At 43.6% G+C, this 22,405-nt stretch overlaps 1 protein-coding gene across 10 annotated transcripts in view; it reads right to left on the bottom strand.

The window, feature by feature from the left end:
* Positions 1–2,789: 2,789 nt before the first annotated feature.
* The window catches only part of LOC110514547 (GRAM domain-containing protein 2A), a 31,527-nt gene continuing 11,911 nt past the window's right edge, over positions 2,790–22,405 (bottom strand). For 3 of the 10 annotated variants that reach the window (XM_036981378.2, XM_090223046.1, XM_090223047.1), the window contains exons 3-12: positions 19,763–19,814; positions 18,314–18,386; positions 16,882–16,985; positions 13,127–13,225; positions 12,136–12,207; positions 11,546–11,605; positions 6,804–6,981; positions 4,788–4,881; positions 4,441–4,545; positions 2,790–4,198 (exon numbers count right to left, since the gene is read on the bottom strand). In XM_036981378.2, the coding sequence (XP_036837273.1) occupies positions 4,195–4,198; positions 4,441–4,545; positions 4,788–4,881; positions 6,804–6,981; positions 11,546–11,605; positions 12,136–12,207; positions 13,127–13,225; positions 16,882–16,985; positions 18,314–18,386; positions 19,763–19,814 (841 nt within the window). In that variant the 3' untranslated portion in view covers positions 2,790–4,194. Of the gene's footprint in view, positions 4,199–4,436; positions 4,546–4,787; positions 4,882–6,803; positions 6,982–11,545; positions 11,606–12,135; positions 12,208–13,126; positions 13,226–16,881; positions 16,986–18,313; positions 18,588–19,762; positions 19,815–22,405 lie in introns of those variants that run through there. The other 7 variants (XM_036981375.2, XM_036981377.2, XM_036981376.2 and 4 more) reach the window with 4 other exon arrangements.

Here is a 22,405-nt window from a genome sequence, read left to right on the forward strand (position 1 = left end):
GCATAATCAATGCATGGAGTTTGTCAGAATTTGTGGGTTTTTGTTTGTCCACCCGCCTCTTGAGGATTGACCACAAGTTCTCAATGGGATTAAGTTCTGGGGAGTTTCCTGGCCATGGACCCAAAATATTGATGTTTTGTTCCCCGAGCCACTTAGTTATCACCTTTGCCTTATGGCAAGGTGCTCCATCATGCTGGAAAAGGCATTGTTCATCACCAAACTGTTCCTGGATGGTTGGGAGAAGTTGCTCTCTGAGGATGTGTTGGTACCATTCTTTATTCATGGCTGTGTTCTTAGGCAAAATTGTGAGTGAGCCCACTCCCTTGGCTGAGAAGCAACCCCACACATGAATGGTCTCAGGATGCTTTACTGTTGGCATGACACAGGACTGATGGTAGCGCTCACCTTGTCTTCTCCGGACAAGCTTTTTTCCGGATGCCCCAAACAATCGGAAAGGGGGATTCATCAGACAAAATTACTTTACCCCAGTCCTCAGCAGTCCAATCCCTGTACCTTTTGCAGAATATCAGTATGTCCCTGATGTTTTTCCTGGAGAGAAGTGGCTTCTTTGCTGCCCTTCTTGACACCAGGCCGTCCTCTAAAAGTCTTCGCCTCACTGTGCGTGCAGATGCACTCACACCCGCCTGCTGCCATTCCTGAGCAAGCTTTGGACTGGTGGTGCCCCGATCCCGCAGCTGAATCAACGTTAGGAGACGGTCCTGGCGCTTGCTGAACTTTCCTGGGCGCCCTGAAGCCTTCTTCACAACAATTGAACCGCTCTCCTTGAAGTTCTTGATGACCCGATAAATGGTTGATTTAGGTGCAATCTTACTGGCAGCAATATCCTTGCCTGTGAAGCTCCTTTGTGCAAAGCAATGATGATGGCATGTGTTTCCTTGCAGTTAACCATGGTTGACAGAGGAAGAACAATGATTCCAAGCACCACCCTCCTTTTGAAGCTTCCAGTCTGTTATTTGAACGCAATCAGCATGACAGAGTGATCTCCAGCCTTGTCCTCGTCAACACTCACACCTGTGTCCTTTTGTGGCAGGGCTGAAATGCAGTGGAAATGTTTTTGGGGGATTAAGTTCATTTGCATGGCAAAGAGGGAATTAATTGCAATTCATCTGATTACTCTTCATAACATTCTGGAGTATATGCAAATTGCCATCATAAAACTAACTTTGTGAAAATTAATATTTGTGTCATTCTCAAAAACTTTTGGCCACAACTGTGGAGTTAAGGAAATATATACTAAATAATAAACAAATTAAAAAAATTAACACAATAAAATAACAATAATGATGCTACTACATACAAGGGGTACAGGTCCCGAGTCAATGTGTGGGGGTACAGGTTAGTTGAGGTCATTTGTACATGTACACTACCTTTCAAAGGTTTGGGGTCACTTAGAAATGTTATTGTTTTTGAAATAAAAAATAAAATAATTGTCCATTAAAATAACATCAAAAGTTCCTCTGTCCAGTGTTTGTGTTCTTTGCCCATCTTAATCTTTTCTTTTTATTAGCCAGTCTGAGATATAGCTTTTTCTTTGCAACTCTGCCTAGAAGGCCAGCATCCCGGAGTCGTCTCTTCACTGTTGACATTGAGACTGGTGTTTTGCGGGTACTATTTAATGAAGCTGCCAGTTGAGGACTTGTGAGGTGTCTGTTTCTCAAACTAGACACTCTAATTTACTTGTCATCTTGTTCAGTTGTGCACTGGGACCTCCCACTCCTCTTTCTATTCTGGTTAGAGCCAGTTTGCGCTGTTCTGTGAAGGGAGTAGTACACAGCCTTGTACGAGATCTTCAGTTTCTTGCCAATTTCTCACATGGAATAGCCTTAATTTCTTAGAACAAGAATAGACTGACGAGTTTCAGAAGAAAGGTCTTTGTTTCTGGACATTTTAAGCCTGTAATCGAACCCACAAATGCTGATGCTCCAGATACTCAACGAGTCTAAAGAAGTCCAGGATTTTTGCTTCTTTAATCAGAACAACAATTTTCAACTGTGCTAACATAACTGCATAAGGGTTTTCTAATGATCAAATAGCCTTTTAAATTTATAAACCTGGATTAGCTAACACAACATGCCATTGGAACACAGGAGTGATGGTTGCTGATAATGGGCCTCTGTACGCCTAACATTAACAATGTCTACACTGTAGTTCTGATAAATGTTATGTTATTTTAATGGACCAAAAATGGGCTTTTCTTTCAAAAGCAAGGACATTTCTAAGTGACCCCAAACCTTTGAACGGAAGTGTAGGTAAGGGTAAAGTGACTATGCACAGATAATAGCAACGACCTGGGGAAAATTACAGGGGAGATGAATGAGCCAATTGGAAGCTGGGGATGATTTGGTGTCCATGATGGTATGAAGGTCAGATTGGGAATTTAGCCAGGACACTGGGGTTAACACCCCTATTCTTACAATATGGGCTGTGGAATCTTTAGTGACCAGAGTCAGGAAACCGGTTTAACATCCATCCGAAAAACAGCACCCTACACAGGGCAATGTCCACAATCACTGCCCTGAGGCATTGGGAAAAATAATTTAGACCAGAGAAAAGAGAACCTGCTACTGGCCCTCCAACACCACTTCCAGCAGCATCTGTTCTCCCATCCAGGGACCAACCAGGACCAACCCTGCTTAGCTTCAGAGGTAAGCCAGCAGTGGGATGCAGGGTGGTATGCTGCTGGCTCCTAAAAGAGGTGGACATATAAAGTACCTCTTGGTACATGCGTCGGTGAAGACAGGTGACTTTTCCAAAAAGGTGACACCATCTCAAGATCAAATGGCTGTTTATTAGTAACCTTCACAGTTTTGTTGTACAGTGTTAGTCTTGTAATGGGTTGTTCAGGGGTGCTACAGGGTTCATCTGTTCTCAGAGTCTACAGGGACAGTTTGTTCTTTCACCATTGACTGAATATCAGTGACCACTATTACATAGCTGCAGATGTGTTTAGACCCAAAACAGACCAGATAAGACATACTAATGGTTATAGTAGTAAAGTATACCCTACATACTGCAGCTGTTTCCTCAACAATATTACTGTAATAATCAAAGTGGGGTGTGTTTGTTCCTAATGCATCTGTTCAGACATTCTGAGTAAAAGGACTAGAAATCTTTGGCTAGTTTTCTTCCTGACTGAAATGCAGATTTAACTTTTAAGTTTACAGTGTAATAAAGAAAACATACTTTTCTTATTTTTCACTTCAGTCAATGTCTTCATTGTTTACTCATTCAGACGACTGTGTTCAGTATTTCGATAGGAGGACATTGTGTCTGGCTAAAGGTAGCTTACAATACAAAGCTGACAACTGGCATTTATACAAATGAAAACAAAAGACAAGATGTTATACTAAACAATATTTTTGGGACATGAAAGAGTACCATCCTACCCATTATGGTAAACATATACCTGTGGTGTCATGATAACACAGAGTTAAAGGACAATATTTCAACATTTAAAAAGTCAGTCTAGGCTGGATACTTTGCATAATTGTATTGCACCGTTTACCAGGAATAACATGCCTGTTAGAATGGCAACATAGTTAGACTTCATTGATGATGATAACCATTTGAAATAGTAGACTGATCCTCCTAAGTTCATATAGGCATTTTTTTTTAATTCTGTAAAGCCAACGATATTGGCTTCTTCCACTGTCACTGTGTTAATGCATCCAAATCCTTTCCTTGAAAGTACCATATATATATATATATATATATATTTCTGAAAGATGACTGGTTTTGACTTTTCTCTGAAGTCCTGTAGTTCATTCCTGGTTGAGTTGACAGGAGGGAAAAAATACAGTTGACTTAATGTTGGTGAACATGTCCAGAAATCTTCAATTAAAACAATCAGACCAATCCCTCCACCAATCAGAGTCCTTCCCAGTCCTGACTCCCAGCCATTTCCACCAATCCTGGGCTTTTCAGTCCATCCACAATTGGTTTGAGTGTAGTTTTCTGGCTCTTCAATCGGCCTGCCCATTGTCTTTCACCTGCCATTGTCTTTGACCTACAACAAAACGGTGGAGTTGGGGGTTTGCCCTCTTCTAGTCTACAGTGAAGTAAAATCCTGGAAAATAAATAGTCTGTTTGCATAGTCTGGAGGTGGTCACAGAGAGGAATGTGTCCGTAAAGGGAGACGGTCAAGTGATATTGGATCACAGTGCAGAGCAGCACTTACCTAGGAGGAAGAGACCAGACAATAGAATTGTCAGTAAAATAGCTTTCCCTCCAAAAATGTGACATTTGAATAACAGTTATGAACAGGATTTTCTGAGGGTGGAATCCTAATTTAATAAACTTTACAGTTTATCATTATTATTATTACTATTATTATTAGCAGTAGTATAAAACAGAATGACAAAACAGTTAGATCAAAAGTTACACACACACTTGGCTGAAGTTAGTCTGGCCCCATCTCACCTCTCTCGGGGGGGGCGTGTTGGGTTGTTGAGGAAGGACAGCTGGTGCTCCAGGCTGCAGACACGGAAGGCCAGGTAACAGGAAGACAGGATGAGGAGGATGATTCTGAAGTAATGGACAATAAGGTTTATTGGATGTACCAAGTGTGTGTGTACACTAGGTGGAGGTATAACTGGATTTTTTTGTGATCATATCCATTTTAGAATATTAAATTAGGCCTTGTTCAGATTTGATTTCACAGATAAAAATCGGACAAAAAAATGTTGAGCATAATGCTACCAATGAATGTATATTTATCCAACAACACAAGGTGTTCGAAGCCAGTTGTGGGGCATGGAAATAGTTACAGTATGATGAAGAACTTGAGAAGCTGATATTCCATCGGGCCCAGCTCTGGAACAGGCTCTGTTAGTAGGATCTTCTCTGTCTCTAAGCCCCGGTCTACAACGCCGCACACACACACACACACACACACACACACACACACACACACACACATTAATATAGCCATCTAATAGACTACATAGTAGGTAGTGTATTATTTTGCATACAGATGCCATCAATATATTGTGGTAAGTTGCAGGTGCCACATTCTGCTCCATTGCACCTCATTGTAAAGTGCAAGGAAGCTAATATATATTTGACCACATCTGGCTGTGCAAAAGTATTGTATTTATGCAAGTGGGTCAAAGTTTTTATTTGATCAATCTACACTCAGGTTTTCCAACTCTTAAACAACCCCAGACAGTTACGTCATAGTAACCACATAGTAAACACATCTTAAACAGTCCACTATGACAATATGCACCATATCAAGTAGATGAGAGGTAGAGGCAGACTGTCCTATATCAGGGATTATCAACTACATTTAGCCGCGGGACCATTTCTTCTTCAGCGGATGGTCAGGGGGCTGGAACATAATGACTAATCATTTGTAGACTGCAAATTGACCCCAAGAAGACCAAACAGATATAATATTTGACTAAAATATAATAATTTCAAACCTTGCTTAAATTTGTTTATATAATAAATCTCTATAATGCGTGGGAATACATTGGAACAGATGTCCCAAATTAAAATCACTTGGAGGTGATTTATGTCATAGTAAAGCCTGCATACAGATGTCACAACTATGAGACAATAGTAGTGTTATGTAGTGTATAACTGGGCAGTTTATCCAAGTCTCTTTCAGATCATCTAAATGTAGCCAGCAGTAGGGTACAGTAGGGTACAGTAGTAGGGACCAGCAGTAGGGTACAGCAGTAGGGTACAGTTGGGTACAGAAGTAGGGTACAGTTGGGTACAGCAGTAGGGTACAGTAGGGTACAGCAGTAGGGTACAGCAGTAGGGTACAGTTTGTAGGGTACAGTTTGTAGGGTACAGTTTGTAGGGTACAGCAGTAGGGTACAGCAGTAGGGTACAGTTTGTAGGGTACAGTTTGTAGGGTACAGCAGTTGGGTACAGCAGTAGGGTACAGTTTGTAGGGTACAGTTTGTAGGGTACAGCAGTAGGGTACAGTAGTAGGGTGCAGTTTGTAGGGTACAGCAGTAGGGTACAGTTTGTAAGGTACAGCAGTAGGGTTCAGTAGGGCACAGTGTATGGGTTCAGTAGGGCACAGTAGTAGGGTTTAGTAGGGCACAGTAGTAGGGCACAGTAGTAGGGTACAGCAGTAGGGCACCGTTTGTAGGGTACAGCAGTAGGGTACAGTTTGTAAGGTACAGTAGTAGGGTACAATAGGGCACAGTAGTAGGGTACAGTTGTAGGGTACAGTAGGGCACAGTAGTAGGGTACAGTAGGGCACCGTAGTAGGATACAGTAGTAGGGTACAGTTGTAGGTTACAGTAGCAGGACACAGTAGTAGGGCAGAACAAGTCCCCACATGCTAAAATCTCCATTTGGTGCTTAATCCTGTACTGAATCAGAGGGTTGTGCCCATCCAAACACAACTCCCTTCCCAGTTCCCCTCCTACACATAATCAGGGATTTGAACATTCTGCAAACATGTGATGGCTCAGCCCCCGCCGGCTAACTTCAATGGATAACTCCGGCCAGGAGTGGACAAAGCTGAACACCTCCAATCTCTTAATGCATCAGAAAAAACGCAGCGCACACCTCATGTGGCATAGCCTCAATAGACATTATGATATTATACAATTCATGAGAAATGCTGTGTTCGCCATTGTATCTGTCAGTTTGTCATCCTTTGTGAAATTAAATACATGAAAAACAGGTTGTCCCTAGCCTGGTCCCACATCTGTTTTTGTCGTCTTGCCAAACCCCTCTATGGTCATTCTCATGCCAAACAAGAGTTGGCTATAATACAGCATAAACCAATGTTGGTCCAGGTTGTCCTCCCTTCTCACCTTCCAGAGGCTGGTCTGTCTGGAAGGAGGAGTCCACCGCAGTCAGGCTACCGGTGGAGCTACCCAGGAGGTCAGGGAGGGACGAGGACACGGACACCACAGAGGGTTTTCTCCTCCACTTCAGCACCGGAGGATACTCATCCGCCCCTGGGAACTCATCCGCCACCGGGAACTCATCCTGGAGGTATAGAAAGGAAAGGGAAAGGAGGATACCTAGTCAGTTGTCCAACTGAATGTACTCAACTGAAATGTGTCCTCCGCATTTAACCCAACCCTTCTGAATCAGAGATGTGCAAGGCATTATTGACCTGAATGGACCAAATCTTCAGGAAAGAAAGTGTTCCACCCTCTCAATGCTGTACAGTTTATCTACAGTAATAGTCAAACGTTTGGACACACCTGGTCATTCAAGGTTTTTCTTTATTATTACTATTTTTTTTACTATTTTCTACATTTTAGAATAATAGTGAAGACATCAAAATTACCAAATAACACATGTAGCAACAAAAAAATTGCAAAAACAAATCCAAATGTATTTTATATTTGTCAAAGTAGTCACCCTTTGCCTTAATGGCAGCTTTGCATTTTCTCAACCAGCTTCATGAGGTAGTCACCTGGAATGCTTTTCCAACAGTCTTGAGGGAGTTCCCACATATGCTAAGCACTTGTTGGCTGCTTTTCCTTCACTCTGCGGTCCAACTCATCCCAAACCATCTCAATTGTGTTGAAGTCGGGTGATTGTGGAGGCGAGGTCATCTGATGCAGCACTACATCACTATTTTTCTTGGTCAAATAGCTCTTGCACAGCCTGGAGGTGTGTCGGGATATTGTCCTGTTGAAAAACAAATGACATTCCCCCTAAGCGCAAACCAGATGGGATGGCGCATCATTGCAAAATGCCGTGATAGCCATGCTGGTTAAGTGTGCTTGAAATTGTAAATAACTCACCATTGTCACCAGCAAAGCACACCCACACCATCACACCTCCATGCTTCAACAGTGGGAACCACACATGCGGAGATCATCCGTTCACCTTCTCTGCGTCTCACAAAGACACGGCGGTTGGAACCAAAAATCTCAAATTTGGACTCATCAGACCAAATGACAGATTTCCACCGGTCTAATGTCAATTGCTCATGTTTATTGGCCCAAGCAAGTCTCTTCTTATTATTGGTGTCCTTTAGTAGTGGTTTCTTTGCAGCAATTTGACCATGAAGGCCTGATTGACACAGTCACCTCTGAACAGCTGATGTTGAGATGCGTCTGCTACTTGAACTCTGTGAGGTGCAATCTGAGGTGCAGTTAATTGCTGATTTCTGAGGCTGGTAACTAATGAACTCATCCTCTGCAGCAGAGGTAACTCTGGGTCTTCCTTTCCTGTGGCGGTCCTCATGAGAGCCAGTTTCATCATAGCGCTTGATGGTTTTTGCGACTGCACTTGAAGAAACATTCAAAGTTCTTGAAATTTTCCGGATTGACTGACCTTCATGTCTTAAAGTAATGATGTACTGTCTTTCTCTTTGCTTATTTGAGATGTTCTTGCCAGAATATGGACTTGGTCTTCTACCAAATAAGACTATCTTCTGTATACCACCCCTACCTTCTCACAACACAACTGATTGGCTCAAACGCATTAAGAAGGAAAGAAATTCCACAAATGAACTTTTAGCAAGGCACACCTGTTAATTGAAATGCATTCCAGGTGACTACCTCATGAAGCTGGTTGAGAGAATGCCAAGAGTGTGCAAAGCTGTCATCAAGGCAAAGGGTGGCTACTTTGAAGAATCTCAAATATAAAATATTTATTTTTAAACACTTTTTTGGTTACTACATGATTCCATATGTGTTATTTCATAGTTTGATGTCTTCACTATTATTCTACAATGTAGAAAATAGTAAAAATAAAGAAAAACCCTTGAATGAGTAGGCGTTCTAAAGCTTTTGACTAGTACTGAACATACCTATATCCATCCATCCATAATCAACCTATGACATTAGACATTATTAATACATATTACGCCCATTACATTCAGATGTTACGAAGGTCAACTGTCATACAAGATGGCTGCATCGTGTGGGCCCACTCAGGAGAATAGTCATTGAGACAGAGTAAGAGTCAGATGACAATGGACCAAATATTGATTACTTCCATTTTTTTCCAGGAAGTCATTGATAAGGTCATTGTTGAAGGTCACAGAGGGACATGGCCATGGCAGACTTGGGTCAGCCTACTCTTACATATCCAGAGACAAGGTTACATATGGATATTGATTCATAACAAATACAGTACGTACACTTTAGAAAAACATTCATTATTTATTATGATTATGATTAATCCTTTTTAGACTATAATAGGGTAGCAGTAGGGCACAGCAGTAGGACAGCGGGTGGAACACAGCAGTAGGACACACACACACATCCTTTCTGTTTTGGTTTCGTTATTTTCAATGTAACAGCTGCATTCGAATGACTGCAATTACAGACTCAGATTGTAGATGGTACAGCTTTATAGCTTGTAAGTAAGCTTGATATACAGACCGGCCATTTCCTTGTTAACCACAACAGACTTCTTATCTTAACCACAAGCTAATAGATGTTATTTCAGTAGAGAATCAATTTGACACAAAGCACAGCACTGCTAATGGTTCTGTGTTTAGTGGAGGAGCAGCAACACAAGGAAAAACAGAATGTCTTATAGCTTATGAGACAGACGTTACCCCAAACATGTCTTATAGGTTATGACACAGACGTTACACCAAACATGTCTTATAGGTTATGACACAGACGTTACCCTAAACATGTCTTATAGGTTATGACATAGACGTTACCCCAAACATGTCTTATAGGTTATGACACAGACTTTACCCCAAACATGTCTTATAGGTTATGACACAGACGTTACCCCAAACATGTCTTATAGGTTATGACACAGGCATTACCCCAAACATGTCTTATAGCTTGAGACAGAAGTTACCCCAAACATGTCTTATAGGTTATGACACAGGCATTACCCCAAACATGTCTTATAGCTTATGAGACAGACGTTACCCCAAACATGTCTTATAGGTTATGACACAGACGTTACCCCAAATATGTCTTATAGGTTATGACACAGGCATTGCCCCAAACATGTCTTATAGCTTATGAGACAGACGTTACCCCAAACATGTCTTATAGCTTATGACAGACATTACCCCAAACATGTCTTATAGGTTATGACACAGGCATTACCCCAAACATGTCTTATAGGTTATGACACAGACGTTACCCCAAACATGTCTTATAGGTTATGACACAGACGTTACCCCAAACATGTCTTATAGGTTATGACACAGGCATCACCCCAAACATGTCTTATAGGTTATGTATGACACAGGCATTACCCCAAACATGTCTTATAGGTTATGACACAGGCATTACCCCAAACATGTCTTATAGGTTATGACACAGGCATTACCCCAAACATGTCTTATAGGTTATGACACAGGCATTACCCCAAACATGTCTTATAGGTTATGACACAGGCATTACCCCAAACATGTCTTATAGGTTATGACACAGACGTTACACCAATAATGGAGATTCTGAAAATATCGTTATCTTTTGAAATACTGTAGTTCCTGCGTTATTCATCACAAGCCATTAACTAAGACGTTAACTAAGACATTAACTAAGACATTAACTAAGACATTAACTAAGACGTTAACTAAGACGTTAACTAAGACATTAACTAAGACATTAACTAAGACATTAAATAATGCATTGACTAAATCCAGAAATCAAGTAGATCAGGAATGGGCAACTTTGATGTGGGTGGGGGCCACATAAAATCTGAATTCATCATGAAGGGACGCAGTTGCTCGCCGTTGACATAAAACATAACATTGTTAGACAATAACAGCTGAAGGACAGAACTACATAAAATGATATGATACATAGCATTAATAGACAAGTACATCTACATCTAAAATAACAATACACACTTTCATATTCTTATGACTTAGCAATCCATGCAACATGTACTCATAATAACATCTATACTGCAGTCATCCATTTTGTTACAGATGCTTACTGTTACAATTGGAAATCCTGATCCTAATCTCGTAGAACCAGTTGTTCTGTAAACACTAGCGAGATTCTTACAACATTAGGAACCACCCGTGTCCTTGGTTCTCCCATTTGACGTCAGTACTATTCAAAATAATAATGTGATTCATGTTGTACATTATGGTTGGTCAATATTCTAACCAATAAGAGACAGGGATCAGTCTGGGGTTGGTCAATATTCTAAGCAATAAGAGACAATGATCAGTCTGGAGTTGGTCAATGTTCTAACCAATAAGAGACAATGATCAGTCTGGAGTTGGTCAATGTTCTAACCAATAAGAGACAATGATCAGTCTGGAGTTGGTCAATGTTCTAACCAATAAGAGACAATGATCAGTCTGGAGTTGGTCAATGTTCTAACCAATAAGAGACAATGATCAGTCTGGAGTTGGTCAATGTTCTAACCAATAAGAGACAATGATCAGTCTGGAGTTGGCCAATGTTCTAACCAATAAGAGAGGGATCAGTCTGGAGTTGGTCAATATTCTAACCAATAAGAGACAATGATCAGTCTGGAGTTGGTCAATATTCTAACCAATAAGAGACAATGATCAGTCTGGAGTTGGTCAATATTCTAACCAATAAGAGACATGGATCAGTCTGGAGTGAGGGGCCAGAGTTCTAAGCTTACTTACCAGAGATAAGGTATGGGGAACCTCCATGTAGTGTTTCAAGCTCAGACTCTTCCCATTGACCTGGAGAGGGAACGATGAGATATGGGAAATATTCAGTACACTATTTTACAGTCTGTACACTTTTAAGGCCAATAGACCTGATGATGTGGGAGTGAGCTGGTTCAGTGGTAGATGTGGGTGTGTTTGGGTGAGTGTGTGTGTGTGTTCTCTGACCTGGATGTGTGTGTAGTGGTAGCCAGTGTGTGTAGTTGTGTGTGTGTGTGGGTGAGTGAGTGTGTGTGTTCTCTGACCTGGATGTGTGTGTGTGGTTGTGTGTATGTGGGTGAGTGTTTTCTCTGACCTGAAGGTGTGTGTGTGGTTGTGTGTGTGTGTGGGTGAGTGTGTTCTCTGACCTGAAGGTGTGTGTGTGGTTGTGTGTGTGGGTGAGTGTGTTCTCTGACCTGAAGGTGTGTGTGGTTGTGTGTGTGGGTGAGTGTGTTCTCTGACCTGAAGGTGTGTGTGGTTGTGTGTGTGTGGGTGAGTGAGTGAGTGTGTTCTCTGACCTGAAGGTGTGTGTGTGGTTGTGTGTGTGGGTGAGTGTGTTCTCTGACCTGAAGGTGTGTGCAGATCCTCCGGAGCACATCATACACACTGTCCCTGGACAGCAGAGACACAAAGACATACTGCAGGACGGACGGACAGGGGGAGAGAGAGGGAGAGCGAGGGAGAGAGCAAGGGAGAGAAAGAGCATTAGCCAATTCAAATGTGAATGAAAGCATACACACTCACGTATGCTCACACTCATGCATGCACACATGTAAACACGTATTAAGCATTTCATCATGTACTCATAAAACCCGATGTCAGGAACATTTATAAGATCCATTAGGACATCAACTCCTTACCAGGAATACAATTTTCTCTAAATAGATATTGTGAACAGTAACTCAATCTACCAGGGATTATATTTGACAGATTATGGCTTAATCTAGTACACTGACAGAGGATATTTCAATAGTGATACTCCATTCCTCTTACATGGTGGCTGTACTGTACCTCTACTGAAAACACCACTCTTTCATAATTCATTTTCAATGAGAGAGTAGGAATCCTTAAATCACTTACCGGACAATAGACAGTCATAAAATATCAGAAATCAAAGATTTGTATTTATTATGGATCCCCATTTGCTGCTACTCTTCCTGGGGTCCAGCAAAATTAAGGCAGTTATACAATTTTAAAAACATCACAATACATTCACAACAGATTTCACAACACATTAAGATTACAGAGTATTAAGAAACATTTTCCAGACATTTGCTCCAATGTAAAGGAGCAGGCAGGTGAACCGTTCTATCTCCCACACACTGGAGAGGAACCAAGAAGGGACACTACCAAAATAGACTGCGACCTTGACACCCTTTCAGTGTTACCGAACCATGCGCTGACTTGCACTAGCTTAGCATGTTTGCATGAGGTGTTGTTTATTTTCCATCCACCTGTGCTTGGTGGAAAGAACGTGGTGCGGCACTAATGCCAGTTAGTGGAAACATGGAAACACCCATTCACTGTGCACAGAGGTGCTAAGAGGCTAACGCTCACCTTCTGACTGGTATCTGTGGTGATGGCTAGGCCGTTGGGCACCAGACCTGCTGTTTTGTGCTTCTTTACCAGCTTCACAGAGACCACGGGGATAGCAACCTATGATGGGGGAAAGAGGTGGGAAAGAAGAGGACACAATATTATACCTTGTAGAGAGGGGGTCTAACTGTACCAGACACAGGGGACATACTGGACCAGACACGGGGGACTTACTGTACCAGAGAGGGGGACTTACTGTACCAGAGAGGGGGACTAACTGGACCAGAGAGGGGGACTAACTGTACCAGAGAGGGGGACTAACTGGACCAGACACGGGGGACTTACTGTACCAGAGAGGGGGACTTACTGTACCAGACGCGGGGGTCTAACTGTACCAGACGAGGGGGACTAACTGTACCAGACACGGGGGGACTAACTGTACCAGACACGGGGGGGACTAACTGTACCAGACACGGGGGGGACTTACTGTACTAGACACGGGGGACATACTGGACCAGAGACAGGGACTAACTGTACCAGACACGGGGGGACTTACTGTACCAGACAAGGGGGACATACTGGACCAGACACGGGGGACATACTGGACCAGACACGGGGGACTAACTGGACCAGACACGGGGGACATACTGGACCAGACACGGGGGACATACTGGACCAGACACGGGGGACATACTGGACCAGACACGGGGGACATACTGGACCAGACACGGGGGGACTTACTGTACCAGACAAGGGGGACATACTGGACCAGACAAGGGGGACATACTGGACCAGACACGGGGGACATACTGGACCAGACACGGGGGGACTTACTGTACCAGACAAGGGGGACATACTGGACCAGACACGGGGGACATACTGGACCAGACACGGGGGACTAACTGGACCAGACACGGGGGACATACTGGACCAGACACGGGGGACATACTGGACCAGACACGGGGGACATACTGGACCAGACACGGGGGACTAACTGGACCAGACACAGGGGACATACTGGACCAGACACGGGGGACATACTGGACCAGACACGGGGGACATACTGGACCAGACACGGGGGACATACTGGACCAGACACGGGGGACATACTGGACCAGACACGGGGGACATACTGGACCAGACACAGGGGACTAACTGGACCAGACACGGGGGACTAACTGGACCAGACACGGGGGACATACTGGACCAGACACGGGGGACTAACTGAAGAGGCAAGTTCGGGACAAAAATTGTTTTAAAGTTAAACAGAAGGAGACACGGATGGGGGAATGCCAGCGAGAAAGAGGGAGGGAGAGAGAGAGAGAGAGAGAGAGAGAGAGAGTGGGGTTGGATTACAGTTGGTTGGAGGAGAGAAGGGGCAGAATAAAGGAGGGGAAAGCCCCTGATGCTGGAGAGAAGGGGCAGAATAAGGAGGATATGTGTCTAGTTGCAAATAGAATGCTGGGAATGCACTCTGACTAACCAGCTTATTGCAGAGGCCAGAGGCAGGAGAGACAGGTGCCGGGTCTTAATTTGATCACTCTTTTGTTGCTGAGAATTTTCCTGCACTACAGATGAGCTTCATGATTGACATAAATTCCCTGAAAACCTGCACACACACACTTACGCATGCACACACACACTTTGATTTGATTGGGCTTGATTTGCTCATGGACATCGGCTGCTTCTCCGTCAGCTGCCTGACTAACAGCTATATCAGCTGCCTGACTAACAGCTCTATCAGCTGCCTGACTAACAGCTCTATCAGCTGCCTGACTAACAGCTCCATCAGCTGCCTGACTAACAGCTCCATCAGCTGCCTGACTAACAGCTCCATCAGCTGCCTGACTAACAGCTCTATCAGCTGCCTGACTAACAGCTCCATCAGCTGCCTGACTAACAGCTCCATCAGCTGCCTGACTAAGAGCTCCATCAGCTGCCTGACTAACAGCTCTATCAGCTGCCTGACTAACAGCTCCATCAGCTGCCTGACTAACAGCTCCATCAGCTGCCTGACTAACAGCTCCATCAGCTGCCTGACTAACAGCTCCATCAGCTGCCTGACTAACAGCTCCATCAGCTGCCTGACTAACAGCTCTATCAGCTGCCTGACTAACAGCTCTATCAGCTGCCTGACTAACAGCTCCATCAGCTGCCTGACTAACAGCTCTATCAGCTGCCTGACTAACAGCTCCATCAGCTGCCTGACTAAGAGCTCCATCAGCTGCCTGACTAAGAGCTCCATCAGCTGCCTGACTAACAGCTCCATCAGCTGCCTGACTAACAGCTCTATCAGCTGCCTGACTAACAGCTCTATCAGCTGCCTGACTAACAGCTCTATCAGCTGCCTGACTAACAGCTCTATCAGCTGCCTGACTAACAGCTCTATCAGCTGCCTGACTAACAGCTCCATCAGCTGCCTGACTAACAGCTCCATCAGCTGCCTGACTAACAGCTCTATCAGCTGCCTGACTAACAGCTCTATCAGCTGCCTGACTAACAGCTCCATCAGCTGCCTGACTAACAGCTCCATCAGCTGCCTGACTAAGAGCTCCATCAGCTGCCTGACTAACAGCTCTATCAGCTGCCTGACTAACAGCTCCATCAGCTGCCTGACTAACAGCTCCATCAGCTGCCTGACTAACAGCTCCATCAGCTGCCTGACTAACAGCTCCATCAGCTGCCTGACTAACAGCTCTATCAGCTGCCTGACTAACAGCTCTATCAGCTGCCTGACTAACAGCTCCATCAGCTGCCTGACTAACAGCTCTATCAGCTGCCTGACTAACAGCTCCATCAGCTGCCTGACTAAGAGCTCCATCAGCTGCCTGACTAAGAGCTCCATCAGCTGCCTGACTAACAGCTCCATCAGCTGCCTGACTAACAGCTCTATCAGCTGCCTGACTAACAGCTCTATCAGCTGCCTGACTAACAGCTCTATCAGCTGCCTGACTAACAGCTCTATCAGCTGCCTGACTAACAGCTCTATCAGCTGCCTGACTAACAGCTCCATCAGCTGCCTGACTAACAGCTCCATCAGCTGCCTGACTAACAGCTCTATCAGCTGCCTGACTAACAGCTCTATCAGCTGCCTGACTAACAGCTCTATCAGCTGCCTGACTAACAGCTCCCAGCACATTGTTCTAATTGGAAGTGGGCAAGGTTGAAGGTGAGTAGTGACATAGTGACTACTTCTCTCTGTCCGTCCATCTAGATATCGAGGGTCCTGCGGGTCTGTCTACTTCTCTCGGTCTGTCTATCTAGATATCACAGTCCTGTCTATTTCTCTCTGCCTGTCTATCTAGATATCGCAGTCCTGTCTACTTCTCTCTGTCTGTCCATCTAGATATCGAGGGTCCTGCGGTCCTGTCTACTTCTCTCTGCCTGTCCATCTAGATATCGAGGGTCCTGCGGTCCTGTCTACTTTTCTCTGTCCGTCCATCTAGATATCGAGGGTCCTGCGGTCCTGTCTACTTCTCTCTGTCCGTCCATCTAGATATCGAGGGTCCTGCGGTCCTGTCTACTTTTCTCTGTCCGTCCATCTAGATATCGAGGGTCCTGCGGTCCTGTCTACTTCTCTCTGTCCGTCCATCTAGATATCGAGGGTCCTGCGGTCCTTTGTGGCTCAGCTGGTATTAGTGTGGTGCTAGCAATGTCAGGGTTGTGGGTTTGTTCCAGCTGGGGTCACACATTCTAAGATGTATGCACTCAGGTAAAAGTGTTATATATTATTCATTATTGACGATCTGTCTATTATCTGCCAGGCCTTGACTTACCTTGATGTCCTTGCCAAAGAGGTTGGCATAGAAACACAGCCAGTTCCTGGAGATATAAAGACGTCCTTGCAGCAGGATGTCTCGGAGCAGAGCGCAGGAGTATACTGAGGGAGAGGAGACATAAACAGGTTCAAAATAGCTGCTAACTCAAGACAAGCACATTGCTAACACTGTTTGTTGCTTCTCACTAAAAATGTATGCACACATGACTAAGTGGCTTTGCTAAACGGCATATATTATATATAATTATAGCTCATGTGTCTTTGACTTGGCCTATAGATGCTTCTAAAATAGGTTCATAGGCATTGAATAAAGTAACTGGTACATATCTGTTAAACATATGAAGACTGTATGTACCATCATCACTTTAGCCCTAGTCTCAAATAGAACAGGGCTGTGTCTCCCTAAAGCAGTGTAGCACTACCATCATGACTTTAGCCCTAGTCTCAAATAGAACAGGGCTGTGTCTCCCTAAAGCAGTGTAGCACTACCATCATCACTTTACCACTAGTCTCAAATAGAACAGGGCTGTGTCTCCCTAAAGCAGTGTAGCACTACCATCATCACTTTACCCCTAGTCTCAAATAGAACAGGGCTGTGTCTCCCTAAAGCAGTGTAGCACTACCGTCATCTTAATTCCATTGAATCTAAATGGACGAAAGTTGATCTTAGTGCTACGATGCTTTTGGGAAACCCAACCCTGACCTAATATGCATAACCTGACCTCAAACCATACAACTTCCTGTTCAGGGCCTGAGGACTGGTTACCCTTACCAGAAACAATTACCAGAAATCCTTACCAGAAACAATTACCAGAAATCCTTACTAGAAACTCAGAAAGATGGTTTCAAACACACTGAGTAGCCAATAGAGTTCCAAAAACAAAAATGACAAACTCATACACTATGTGGGGACAGAAACATAAGAAACTATATACATATTACAGACAACAACATTTGACAGTGAAAGTACTTCTACTAATAATAGTAATTAGGGCTGGGACAATACCAGTATTGCAATACTCGTAGTATCATGGTAAGGGAACAAAACACAAAGTGGATTTGACTTCTTTAGGAAAACAGTCCTAATGTTGGAAACAAACATCATTATGTCATCCAGAGTCACATGTATTTATTTTCCATCTGTAGCTCACAATATTTGACATACAACAGGTTTTTAAAGGACCGAAGAGTTAAGTGTGTTTCATTTTTGCCATGTGAAAAAAATAGATGCTACCATAGCTAGCAAGTTAGCCAATGGTACATAAACACAGCATATGGAGCTAATAGGGAGATAGCCTGAAGTCAATGCACAGCATATAGACAGTACGCTACAGACATGCTACAGTCACTAGCATGTTAACCTAAATAAACATACATCATACAGAGATACTACAACAGATGTTAGCATGTAGCATTGTTGTTGACAGTACCTTTCATTAGGATCTCGTCCTTCGGAACACACTGGAAGAGTTTGTGGTACTGCGAGTTGTACTTGCTGACAGTCTGAGCAGAGGGACAGGGCAGAGTCATGAGCAGTTCCTTGGCTGGCCTCCCTCCCACCGGCACCGGCAAACCGGCGGCCGCCCTCTCTCTCAGAGGACGAGAGCTCTGCTGCACCAGACTCAGCATGCTGGAGCCGCACACACAGCCACACACACACACACACACATCGACGGCGTGGCGGACCCCACTGCAAGACACAGACTGTCCTCCAACTAGTCAGATGTCAACCGGTGTCCTTTGTGCAGGTTTGAGGGGGCAGTTCTCCGTTAGACAGACACACACACACCACTCCGGTCCGACAGTGTACACCTCAGACCATCACTGAGCCCTTTCCCTCACCCTTCAACACTGCTCTGAAACCCGACCACACACACTCTCACACACGGCCCTTCTCAGCCACAGACACCCTGAGTCCTCCCTTCCTGCCTCTCTCTTGCTGCCTCTCTCGCTCTTGCTGTTTCAACACGACAGTGCACAGTGACTCCCCCCTATGCTCACCCCATGCCAGCCCAACACATACTGCCGCCTCCTTACCCTCCTATCCTTGTCCTAATAACAGCTTGCTGCCCACAGGCACCACCCCCTCCCTCCCTCCCTCCTCTCTCACCAAGCACATGAGACAGTCAGAACTGTCAGCCCTGTTAATATCTGCAGCCAGCTGGTGTGACTGTGGGGCTCAGCAGCTCTACTTAATATTCCCCTTCGGGAGACATGGAGATAATAATCTCAGCTACGGTACAGTTCCTTTAATCTGGCCTGATGGCCTGCTGATCTCGCCAAAAGAGAGTGTGTTTGAGTTAATGGATAACCTCCTCACCTATTGAATAACCGTTGAGTTCTGAGCCTGAAGAACACAATCAAATCAGCGGTACTACATCTGAATGGCTGGAGATAATCAGTTGTTGGGGCTGGATTAGCAAGGTGGGATGCTTAATAGAGTCTCAAGGCTACTATCAAACCTTGATCTGTCTAAGTCTATAGACAGATCTAATAGATGTTTGTATTTCAGGATCACAATGCCTCGTTTAAATTGTATCTTAGCCTCGGTCACCCTCAACACCAGGAAACTCCTCAAAGGACCACTCCTAAAGGCAAACAATGACAGGGTTCACTGCCACACAAGTCTTAAAATCACTCTGTGCAGATGAATTGTGCATAAAAAGGTCAAAGGAACTTCATTCCAGAATGTGCAGTAAATATGTGAGGTAAAGGTCAACCAATATAAAGTGTATCATTTAACTCTTATAGGAAATCGACAATTGACTTGGCCTGCATCCAACTCGGCTGTAATTGGCTTATCTTTGTTAGGCAAGATGCAAAATCAATAAGGTACAGACATGATCTACAATACATTAGAGAGGAAACCTGCTACTCACCGAACCCCTGTAGCATTTCTTCACATCTTCATATGATAGGTCGTCAATCAACCTGTGAAGGAAATGATGAAGGAAATAGTGTGAAAAGAAGACATCTGCTGGTGTTTTAATATATCAGGCCAGTGCCTGTTTGTTTAGAGACATAGACTCAACACTATGGTGAATCTCATGGTGATGTAGCTTTTCCACTGGTCCACAGCGATTGTATTGATCTCATTAACTCCTATTGGATCATTAGTTTGATCTTAATCTTGTTGGAGAATAGTGAGACATTTCAACTATAATCTGATCCAACTGTAATCTGTGAACTCTGACCTCGGCATCAAATCAAACAGTAGTAGTGTATATTTGTCTGCTGTCTATGACAGTAATGTCGGCATGGTTCAGGGTCGGCTACCAGACAAAACATGTGCAGGACTGTAGAGAAGGGAAGCAAACGTGACGGCAGACAAATGGTATCTCACTCAATCAAACAGAAACAAACACTACGCGACCACACAAACACACATAAAGGGAGGTGAATGTGCTTTTATAAAACTGGGCTGACTAGTTACATTATGCAAACTCAGTGCCTCCCACACACACACACACACACACACTTTCGTACATCTGACCGGCAAGCATGAGTACAAGCACAAACATGTTTGCAAGCAAGCAAACACACACTGTAAATACAATCCATATTTATGTTGATTTATTTTCCCTTTTGTACTTTAACTATTCACACATAATATGGCATTTGAAATGTCTTTATTGTTTAGGAACTTTTGGGAGTGTAATGTTTACTGTACATTTGTATTGTTTATTTACTTTTGTTTATTATCTACTTCACTTGCGTTGGCAATGTTTACATTTGTTCCCCATGCCAATAAAGCCCTTAAATTGAAATTGAATGAGAGAGAGAGAGGCGTCAGCATGCTTCAGTTCGGCTTCCCAAAACAAACCAGTGTGCCCGCGTACTCCCTTAAAAGGCCTTCTCTTGAAAAAATAAATACGACAATAGCACTGCTAGTATACACTTCCTCAAAATAGTCCAAATGAATCTAAGATAACTCAAGAAATCTGTCATTCGTTTTGCCAAGGAGATCTACGTCGCGAAATTTAACATCTAAGATGTTTGGTGCACATTGAAAATGAGCCGTCTCTCATTGAATGACATCAAAGACCTTATTGAAGAACCCTACTATTGACCAATCACCAACGAAGGAGCGTAGACTTCGGCTTGCGTCAAGAAGTCTGTGTTGTTGTGATTCGGGATGGCCAGATAACTAGCAACAATGACAAGAAGCTGTCATATGGGGAATCATAGGTGGCTCATTTCAGCTCGTTTTATCTTGTTCTTGATACCATGTTTTATTAGGAGGTGTTTTGACTGATGTCATGTCTATGCTAATATGGCTAATATTCGCTAGCTAACCAACAAATCAAATCAAATCAAATCAAATTTTATTTGTCACATACACATGGTTAGCAGATGTTAATGCGAGTGTAGCGAAATGCTTGTGCTTCTAGTTCCGACAATGCAGTAATAACCAACAAGTAATCTAACTAACAATTCCAAAACTACTGTCTTGTACACAGTGTAAGGGGATAAAGAATATGTACATAAGGATATATGAATGAGTGATGGTACAGAGCAGCATAGGCAAGATACAGTAGATGGTATCGAGTACAGTATGTACAAATGAGATGAGTATGTAAACAAAGTGGCATAGTTTAAAGTGGCTAGTGATACATGTATTACATAAGGATACAGTCGATGATATAGAGTACAGTATATACGTATGCATATGAGATGAATAATCAACTGTAACAATATCTGAGAGACAAGTGCTCATAGTGCAAATTTATGAATGTTATCAATAAACATTGGAGACAATATATAGTTTACATGTCAACATCATTCTAGTTGCTTCTGCTGGTTCATTCAGTTGCTTCTGCCGGTTCATTCTAGTTGATTCTGCTGGTTCATTCTAGTTGATTCTGCTGGTTCATTCTAGTTGATTCTGCTGGTTCATTCTAGTTGATTCTGCTGGTTCATTCTAGTTGATTCTGCTGGTTCATTCTAGTTGAGCAGCAGGGAGAGTTGAGAGGTGTTGAGACATCCTGTGGGGTTTGTGAGGAGAGAAAATAGATCCTGCTTGCAGCTGAGCACCACGGCTGTGAGAGGAAAGGGGCCTCATGTCCCCGGGGCTAGTGAGACCATCGCCTGCTGCAAGATAAAATCAGTAGGCAGTCTGTTGCACAAGTACTGTAGAGGTTGAGTATGGATGTGCACAACCCTGGTCAACTGGGCTGCATTGTTGACCGGTTTTGTCTTTAGGATAAGTTTTTGATTTGATCCAATGGAGAGATTTTCTAGTCAGTTGCTGACTAGAGACACATAAAAATAACAGATAAAGGTCTCGCTCTCTTTTTCTCTCTCTCTCTCTGGAAAGGGTGTTTGAGGAAAAGGCCATGTTTTCATTCTATAAGCATCTGCAGTAAACGGAGGATCTTAGCAACCCTGTGGAGGATAGCTGGGGGTTTTCATGTCTCCTCTTGGGACAGAGCTCTGCCTCACTCATATAATCCTCTAGTCAACAGAGAATGCCTGTATTTATCTTCCATGGATAACATTTAGCAAGGCTATATCTATTCTTT

Source organism: Oncorhynchus mykiss, chromosome 26, assembly GCF_057628025.1.
Source record: "Oncorhynchus mykiss isolate SJ-2025 chromosome 26, ASM5762802v1, whole genome shotgun sequence".
Taxonomy (NCBI): domain Eukaryota; kingdom Metazoa; phylum Chordata; class Actinopteri; order Salmoniformes; family Salmonidae; genus Oncorhynchus; species Oncorhynchus mykiss.